The sequence below is a fragment of the Lagenorhynchus albirostris genome, chromosome 8 (genome assembly GCF_949774975.1).
Source record: "Lagenorhynchus albirostris chromosome 8, mLagAlb1.1, whole genome shotgun sequence".
NCBI classification, from domain to species: Eukaryota; Metazoa; Chordata; class Mammalia; order Artiodactyla; family Delphinidae; genus Lagenorhynchus; species Lagenorhynchus albirostris.
In genome coordinates, this window is record NC_083102.1 from 103,612,735 (window position 1) to 103,622,259 (window position 9,525).

A 9,525-nucleotide genomic window follows, 5' to 3' on the forward strand; every position below is an offset into this window, starting at 1 on the left:
TGAGCAACCAGCTCCCAGAATCCCTTGCGCCAAGAACTGGCGCTCTGTTTGCTGTAAGTGAAAACTTCTTCCTTTGCAGGTTCAAAAATTTCTCCCCAGGAGAAAACGAAACAAAACTACCTATGGTCTCAGAAGGAAAGTTTAAGACCTGCATAGCTCAAGTGCTAAACTCCTACAAATTATGCTAAAGTGTTATAACATTATTCTAAAATATCCCGTTTGTAAAAGAAGAAAAAGTCTTGCTATGGCTTAAGGGTTTGGATCCCCCAAATAGCATTAATAGTAGCAATAAATATAGCATCACAGCTTCTGTTGAATGTCTGCAATGTGCCAGCTCCTGCTTTGATAATTCAATCATTAGATCTCATATTAATCATAACTCTTACGATAGCATCCTGAGTTAGAGATGCTTATTCCTGTTTTATAGATGAGGAGGTTGACGTTCAGAGAGGGTATGGAATTGAGTTCGATTTTGCCAGCTACGCAGGAACAAAAAACTGCCGGATTGGGAAATGCTTTTCTATCAAATACACAAAAGTAAAGTGGCAACGCTAGTGTCACTTGTTGGAAAAATTTTAATACCGGCAACAATAAATGTACTTCAGTATGTGAACAGTACTCTTAGGAGGATAAGACGGTGGTCTACATGAATTCTCCAAAATGCTATCACTAAAATTTTGGTGATAAAAAACCCCAAAATTGCTAATTACCCAAAGATTATTTATATGGTGATTTCTAAACATACAAGTAAAAAAAAATAGCTAGCGGGCTTCCCGGGTGGCGCAGTGGTTGAGAGTCCGTCTGCCGATGCAGGGGACACGGGTTCGTGCCCCAGTCCGGGAAGATCCCATATGCTGCGGAGCGGCTGGGCCCGTGAGCCATGGCCGCTGAGCCTGCGCGTCCGGAGCCTGTGCTCCGCAACGGGAGAGGCCACAACAGTGAGAGGCCCGCGTACTACAAAAAATAAATAAATAAAAATAGCTAGCAAGCATACAACTGAACTAGTCTTGAGATAATAATGGTTTTCGTTTTCATTTTCTTTTATTTTTATTCTGGGTAATTATAATAATTAGCAAATTAATTAATAAATTATGAAGAATTAGAATAAAAAAGTCTTTTATTACTATCTAAGCCAAGAGATGAATTGTAAGCTGTCATTTTCCCTTGTCTATTTTTAAAAAGGTATTGTCCAATCATTCCCTTTTGTTTAGTTTGTGCCCATTTTAAAAAATCTTAAAAGAAAGGTCTTAAATGTTTTGCCTCACACTTCTTAGGTCTTGCATTTCAATGTCATGTGCTGTTAATTGCTCCTGGACAGTCATTTTCTCCATGCCCGGTGCCACTCGCTTTCCGGGGAAGGGGTACCCACAGGACCCGGGAGCCAAGGAGAGAAGGCACTGCGGCTTTCCGAGGAATGGCTCCTCCTTTTCCCAGGGGAAAGGTTCTTCCCCAGTCCGGCCTCTCCTTCTCGCTTTAAACAGGGTTGTGTGAGCTGGTTCCCTGGGTTGTTGGGGGCGCCCTTGGGACACGGAGGCGACCAGCCGGGGAGGAAGACGGCAGGGTGACAAGGTGGGAAGACGGTCCTTCGGGACCCCTCAGGTCACGCCATCAGACCTCCACATTTCCCAGGTGACGCGGTGACACGAACGACCCGTAGGCCGCTGTGAGGGCTATTCCGTTCCTCGTCCTGCCCCAGGACACAGTCCGCTGGAAGAAGGGCGCGCTTCCCGGTCTTCCAGGACCGTGTCCCCAGGGCAGCAGGGAGGAAAGGGACGCTCCGGCACCGAGATGCAGATTCCAATTCCCCGATATGGTTTAAAAATGTGTGTGGGGGAGGAGCCCCTCCCGAGGGGCAAGCGCGCACCTACGTACGCGCCTGTAGGGGCGCTCGGCCGCGGAGCCTCGGGGGCGTGCCTGGGGCGTGCCTGGGGGCGTGTCTGGGGGGGACGAGCCTGGGGCTCGGACCCCTCCCGGGGGAGCAGCGCTGCCCCGCCCCTGCGCCCCGCCCACCGTGCGCTCGCGCCCCGCCCACCGTGCGCTCACGCCCCGCCGCGCTCCTCCGCCCCGCCGCACGCACACGCTCGTACAGACGTATGAATGCACGCACGCACGCACAGCGGGGGCCGAGCCGGCAGCAGCGCGCAGGCGCACGCGCTCCGCGCGCTTTTCGGAAGCTGCAGGTCGGCGGGCAGTGTGGGGGGGCTGTGGGGGCTGTGGGGGCTGTGGGGGCTGTGGGGGCCGGCGGGCGGGTGTTTGCAGGGGGGCGGCGACGGGGGCTGAGGCCCGGGCGGGGCGCGGGGCCGGAGGGCTGAGGGGCTTCGCTGGCGGGCGAACGGGCAGACCGGCCCGGGAATGTGTTCTCGCGGCGGGCGCGCTCCTGGCGGCGTCGGGTTCGGAGGCGGCCTGTGGGGAGGGGCGTCCCGGCGGGCGGGCGCCGCCCTCGCGGAGGCTCCGCGGGGGGCCGGCCGGGCGAGCCCTGGACCGGGAGCCAGGCCGGAGGGGAGGGACTGCACCCGGGGTCCCGGGCGGTGGGCCGTCCCGCCTCGTGAGCGCCGCAGGGTCCACAGCCCTGTCAGCGCGGTGACTGCTGTCCCCGGGGCTGCCCCGCTCCGGGTGCGGGGAGACAGTCAGTATGGCGGGGAGCATGTACGGTCTGGACGAACGCCACGTCCTACAACAGGCAGGGAAAACCCCAGAAGATGGGATTGGAGCTCGTGCATCGCTGCCGCCGAGTAACTTTAGTGATACAGACGTAGGAAGTGGTACTCGGGACCCGGCTGTGCCGTTGACGGGCGTGGCCAAGCCGTCCTTGGTTACCTGTGTCCATAGTTTTTGGGTGAATGCGCTGAAAGGACGAAGTAAGACTTGGGAGGTGAATGTTGAGCAAACAGGAGAGGGTGGAAAGGAAAGAGCAGGGTATTTAGGGAACAGTGACTAGAACTCTGTCTGAGCCTTTGTAGGAATCCCAGTTTTGCGGATGATAAAATGGGATGAAGCCGTGGGGAGGAACAGGATGTTCATAGTAACAGGAAAGTTGGTGATAAATGGTTTCCAAGTTACCTCATTTGCAATTTCTCATTTCAGCTGTTGCATAAAAGATTAAAATAGGGTAAAATGGAATAGTGGAAAGAGGGATGAATTGTTTGTCAGGAGATGTCAGTTCTAGTTTTACGGCTTTCAGCAAATTAGGATCTCACTAGGCCTTAAGTTTATTTTTTTCAAAAATAATTACAAAGATTTATGAACACCTACCTACAATGTGACAGATTCTTTGTAGGGTTTATGGGAGAAACAAAGCTGTATTAAGCATGGGTCTTGCACCAAAAGAGCTGCTGATTATTAAGCTATATTTATAGGTAATTTGGAAGGTAAATTTTAACATAGTTCTTGGTTTTTACTTGACTTCAATACCCTTAGGAAGCTTCATAGTTTTCTTACAAATTTTTCTTCTGGATTGGCAGGTAAATTCTACACATCTGTCAACATGATACATCCATCTGAAGTCCTGTTAACATCATTTTAACTTAATGTAAGGAGGCTTATAAAAGTAACATGAGGAAAAAAATCTAAAATAAACCATTTCAATCACACACTTGTTCTCATTTCATTTATCATGACAGCTTCACTTTTTAATGCTTCCTGTGAAACTGGGAAATTGTGAGATTCTGAGGCATCCTGTTTTAAGTGCTCATTTACAAATCCTTGAAAACATTTAGTATATGACTAAATACTGTTGTTCGTATTTGTGATACATCCTGCAGTGACCTGTGGTGGCAGTATGAAGGGGCATTTATGTGGTGAAGTGCACACTACATGCAGTGAAACTGCTCGTGTGCGAATTTTGGCACCATTGCTCACTGGCTGTGTGACCTCAACCAAGCTTTTGAACGCTGTCTGCCTCAGTTTCTACATTTGTGCAGTAGAGATTATACTAGTAATTTTTAGGTATTTTCGTGTTCATTGTTTGACTTGATTCTCATAATGACTTCTGTCATTTTACAGATAAAACTGAAGGCCCAGCGACGTGAAGAGGCTTCCGTGAGATCATTCGTCTGATTTTCCTAGGGACGGAGCTTGGCTTGGTTTGTTTTGCTTTGCTTTGTCTCTAGATCCCTTGTTCTTCCATGTTGCCTTTCGTTTGCTGATTAATTTTAAATCCTCTCCATTTAAACCTTTCCCTAATCACAGGGAAAATTATTATATAACTAAAACAGTTTAACGCATAATAGAGCATTATTATTATTATTTTGGCTGCATTGGGTCTTCGTTGCTGCGCACAGGCTTTCTCTAGTTGCGGCGAGCAGGGGCTACTCTTCGTTGCGGGGCGCGGGCTTCTCATTGTGGTGGCTTCTCTTATTACAGAGCATGGGCTCTAGGTGCACGGGCTTCAGTAGTTGCAGCACGCGGGCTCAGTAGTTGTGGCTTGCAGCTCTAGAGCACAGGCTTAGTAGTTGTGGCACACGGGCTTAGTTGCTCCATGGCATGTGGGATCTTCCGGGACCAGGGATTGAACCCGTTTCCCCTGCATTGGCAGGCAGATTCTTAACCACTGCACCACCAGGGAAGTCCCTAGAGCATTATTAAGTCAAGTCTTTAATCTTTTATATCTTGAATGCCTGAAAGCTATGGTTAACTAGATGTTCCCCTATAAACGGTCTTTCCTTATAAATTTACCTTATAAATGAAAAGTCCAGTGTACCTTCCTTCAGATAGGCAGAGATTTTAAAAGTATGTTTAAAGTATTATGTCTTTGTTTCCTTCTGGATACTGAATCTTTTTCATCTTTGTCGTCTGTTATAGAACCTCTAAAATGCAGGTCTCTGGCTCCAGGTCTGTACACTTGAGTGAATGGCAGAAGAATTACTTTGCAATTACGTCTGGCACGTGTCCATCAGGAGAGAAGGCAGACGCGTACCGAGCACAGATTCTCCGCATTCAGTATGCATGGGCAAACTCTGAGATCTCCCAGGTCTGTGCTGCCAGACTGTTCAGAATATATGCAGAGAAATATTCTGCAGTTATTGATTCTGACAGTGTTGAAACTGGCTTGAATAACTATGCAGAAAACATTTTAACTCTAGCAAGATCTCGGCAAACTGACAGTGACAAGTGGAAGTCTGGATTGTCAATAAATAACGTGTTCCAAATGAGTAATGTGCAGGAAATGATGCACGCTGGCAGCAAATCCAGAGACTCTCTGTTGGCACCTGCAGATGAGTCAGTAGTCATCCACAGAGCGGCCGCTGTCTTTGATCTTCCTAAATTTAGTGTTTGTGGTGGTTCTGGGGAGAGTGACCCATTAACTAACTCAGCCCATGGTGCCGATAGGACCAAAGACTCCCCAGAGGGCAGTCCTTTGAAGTGCCTTCAGAATGCCCAGCCACCTCTGGTCACTGACACCACTAAGACGTGTCCTACGGTCTCAGGACCTTTCGGTGAGTCAGCCACCGCAAAATTCCATGCCACACCATTGTTTGGAAATGTCAAAAAGGAAAATTACAACTTCCCGAAAGCCAACACAGGACTAAGTGTGTTCTCATCTAATCAGTCTTGTTTTCCTTCTGGCTTTGAAAATCCACGGGAAATGAAAGCTTTTTATGGTTCTGGCGCCATTGATGCACTTTCCACTCCAGTAATGAATAAGGCTTTTAGTAAAACGGAAGATAATGGCCAAAGAGAGGAGAGCGGCCTGCCTACTTTTAAAACTGCAAAAGAACAGCTATGGGTAGATCAGAAAAAGTACCACCAGCCCCAGCGTGCATCAGGGTCTTCACATGGTAGTGTCAAAAAGTCTCTGGGAGCTAGTAGATCCCGAGGGATATTTGGAAAGTTTGTTCCCCCTGTACCTAAGCAAGATGGGGGAGGTCAGGGCGGGGGGACACAGTATAAGCCTCATGGCGCAGGAGCTGCAGACCCAGCACATCCCGTGGATGAGCGTCTGAAGAACTTGGAGCCCAAAATGATTGAACTTATTATGAATGAGATTATGGACCGGGGACCGCCAGTAAATTGGGAAGATATTGCAGGAGTGGAATTTGCCAAAACCACAATAAAGGAGATAGTTGTGTGGCCCATGATGCGGCCAGACATCTTCACTGGCTTACGAGGACCCCCTAAAGGAATTCTGCTCTTCGGTCCTCCTGGGACTGGTAAAACTCTGATTGGCAAGTGCATCGCTAGTCAGTCTGGGGCAACATTCTTTAGTATCTCTGCTTCCTCCTTGACTTCTAAGTGGGTGGGCGAGGGAGAGAAAATGGTCCGTGCATTGTTTGCTGTTGCGCGATGCCAGCAACCAGCTGTGATATTTATTGATGAAATCGATTCCCTATTATCTCAGCGGGGAGATGGCGAGCATGAATCTTCTAGAAGGATAAAAACTGAATTTCTAGTTCAGCTGGATGGAGCAGCCACATCTTCTGAAGATCGTATTCTAGTGGTAGGAGCAACCAATCGGCCCCAGGAGATTGACGAGGCTGCCCGGAGAAGGTTGGTGAAAAGGCTGTATATTCCCCTCCCAGAGGCTTCAGCCAGGAAACAGATAGTCATTAATCTGATGTCAGAGGAGCACTGCTGCCTCAGCGAGGAGGAGGTCGACCTGGTGGTGCAGCACTCTGGTGGGTTCTCGGGGGCTGACATGACGCAGCTCTGCAGGGAGGCGTCTCTGGGTCCTATTCGCAGTTTACAGGCTGCCGACATTGCCACGGTAACGCCGGATCAAGTTCGACCAATAGCTTACAGTGACTTTGAAGATGCCTTCAGAACTGTGCGACCTAGTGTGTCTCCAGAAGATTTGGAGCTTTATGAAAACTGGAACAGGACTTTTGGTTGTGGGAAGTAAATGGGACGCTTCACATTAAAAGATGGCATTGTTGTGGCCCAGTCTTCCATTGTTTTAGCATAGGAAATTGATTAAGTGTACGTCAAAGGTATATTCTGAATTCTGTACCTCAAATAAAATGGAATAACAGTAGCTCAACCTTTACAATTGATTGACTTAGACTATGTTAATATAAGCTCAATTTTCCTTCCAGTCACCAGCTGATACGTAAGCCTATTCACGCGAAATGGGAATGTACTTTTTTTGTTTTGTTCCTAAGAGGTCTTTTCAAGATGTATAGGATGAACAGTGAACTCAAATTGAAACCGAAAATCTGATTTGTATATGAGGATGTATCTGACTTACATGTATCTTTTATTGAAGAAAGTGTCTTCTGAGGATCACATAATTCTTAGTATTGGCTAGTACAGTGGTTTGCATTTGAAACCGAGTGTTGCTTAGTGTTGTTTAATAGATTTAAAATCTCAACCAAAGCTAAAGTGAAAGTGCCCGTTTTTACTTTGTCCTGGCTTGTAACTGCTTATGGTTTTCTTTCCTTCCCAAGACTAATTAATCAGAACATGTTCAGAAATAGCAAAGTGTAATCTAACATCAGAGACAGGTCCACAGAACTGAAAGGGGAAGAATGTTGTGTTTCTCCGGGGGTGGGTGATGTTTGAAAGTAGTATTTTATTTGGCACTACTTTACAACCTGTAGGGTTGGTCTCTTTCAAAAATAAATGTTTTCAGGTTTTAAAAACGGACTGTTTTGTTTTCCAAATAGTGCATGTTCTATGTAGAAACATTGGAAAATAGAGGTGAACACAAGGAAGAAAATAAAAGTCAGTTACCCTACCACTTTGAGGAACACAGTGTTAACATTTCAGCATCACTTCTTCCAGATGTTTTATACAGGAGTGGGGTTATGCTACGCCTTTTCGTTTGCAGCTGTTTTCTTTAAAGTCCCTCATCATCATCTTCCACATTGACGTACTTCTGCATCTTCCCGTACGTGAGTGCCTGGGATTCCGTGATATGAGGGGGCCTATAATTTAGTCAGCATTCAGGGCAGTTCCTTAGGTTCACCTTTTGTATATAGTAAATAAAATATGTTAAATGCCTTAGTTATCTTTTTAAAAAACATACATTTCTTGAGTAAAATTCTTGGATTAACAATTTTTAATGCTTTTGACATGTGTTCTAAATTGTCTTCTGGAACAGTGGTACTTGTGTAGAATTCCTATCTGCACTGAGTCAAAGTGCCTGTTTACCTGAACCTGGTGGTCATGGACACTGTCCAGCTGCCAATTGGACAGTACACAGGTTTTGCATCCATCCATCCGTTCAAAAAATATTTATTAGGTGCCAGGCAGTGTTCCAGGCGCTGAAAGTAGACCAGTGAACAACAGACAAAAGTCCTTGGTCTCATGGAGATTACGTTCAAGTTCTAATGTTTTGAGAACAATTCACCTTAAGAAATGGAATTTGAAACTTTTAGTAGATGAATTTAAGCAATTTATATATTGTTTTAATTTTTATTATTGGTCTGTCTGCTATTTTTATGCTCTTTTAAAAGCTTTATTTCTCCAACTTTTAGTTTTTCCCTTTGAAATATGTAATTATCTTTTATTAGAATTTGGATGTTAAATCTCTTAATCTTCTATTGTATCTTTTAAAATCTTAAAGCATTTCACCATATTCACTGCTATCTTCTTTACAGATCACTTCCACCCACTTGGATCTTACAATTACTGTAGTTATTTAGATTTATCATCAATTGCCCAGGAGGTGTTAGTGTTTTATTTAACTTTGTAACTTGGTCTTAATGTTTATTAGCAGTTTTTTCTCGACAGCAACTTCTGCCAGTTCTGACTTTCAGCTCCATTGATCACCCACCATGGGGCCATGTCCCTCTGTAGAACTTCTTTTTTCTTTTTTTTTAAAACAATTTTATTGGAGTATAGTTGCTTTACAATGTTGTGTCAGTTTATACTGTACAGCAAAGTGAATCAGCTGTTACTTCTTTTAGATTTTGACCAAGAGAAAAAAAAATCCCATTGGCCCAGCTTATCTTGGACTAGGCAGAGCCATGTGCTTGTTAGATTGTGAAATGGCCCCTCCTGAATTAAGGTCTTCTCTGTTCAGGTGAGACTCTAAGCCTGAAAGGAATAAGCAAGTAGGATATTTTAAAGCTGGAGAGAAAATAGGAGATAGGGAGTCACTTGGCAGTTTCTTCTATGTTATACCACATTAGAAGCATCCTTTCTCTCAGCGTTTTGTGATTTACAGTATGTTTCTGAGGCATTTGGGTAGGAAATTTCCTGAAACTTAGACTTGAGATTTCTTTCTATTTCTACATTATGAATATTCTCTTGATTGAATATGATAATTTTGGGTTGAATTCTTTCCTCCCAAGTGTTTTGTGCTGCACTGTCTTTAGCCATTGTTTCTGAGAAGGGAATATTTACCTGTTTTTTGTTTGTTTGTTTGTTTGTTTTTATGTCATTGAAAGATACACTTCCTTTGTAGAAATACACACATTTTACCAACACATGTAACTTGTTTATATATTAATGCTTAAAGATGTTGGTAGGAATACAGAAATTTATCTGAGTTTTTAATGTCAGGACTTTTTAAATGTTTTTGTTATACATCTAATTATAGTTTCTGGTTCTTTTGATGTGTATTCTTTGGGAAATTCGATTCCA

The 9,525-nt window shown here is 45.1% G+C and overlaps 1 protein-coding gene across 5 annotated transcripts; it reads left to right on the forward strand.

Moving 5' to 3' along the window:
- Window positions 1-2,122: 2,122 nt before the first annotated feature.
- Window positions 2,123-7,593, forward strand: FIGNL1 (fidgetin like 1). Of its 5 annotated transcripts, none has more exons than XM_060156228.1 (4): window positions 2,691-2,858; window positions 3,462-3,529; window positions 4,003-4,082; window positions 4,801-7,593. In XM_060156228.1, the coding sequence occupies exon 4, from the start codon at window positions 4,811-4,813 to the stop codon at window positions 6,836-6,838; it is 2,028 nt and encodes a 675-aa protein (XP_060012211.1). In that variant the 5' UTR covers window positions 2,691-2,858; window positions 3,462-3,529; window positions 4,003-4,082; window positions 4,801-4,810; the 3' UTR covers window positions 6,839-7,593. The 5 variants fall into 5 exon arrangements, with proteins under 5 accessions (XP_060012216.1, XP_060012212.1, XP_060012211.1 ...); XM_060156232.1 differs by having other exon boundaries at window positions 4,003-4,038; XM_060156233.1 differs by lacking the exons at window positions 2,691-2,858; window positions 3,462-3,529 and adding an exon at window positions 2,123-2,180 and having other exon boundaries at window positions 4,003-4,038.
- The last annotated feature ends 1,932 nt before the right edge of the window (window positions 7,594-9,525 follow it).

Excerpts from the sequence above, each read along its gene's own strand:
- FIGNL1 (XM_060156233.1), top strand. The coding sequence starts at position 4,811 with ATGCAGGTCTCTGGCTCCAGGTCTGTACACTTGAGTGAATGGCAGAAG.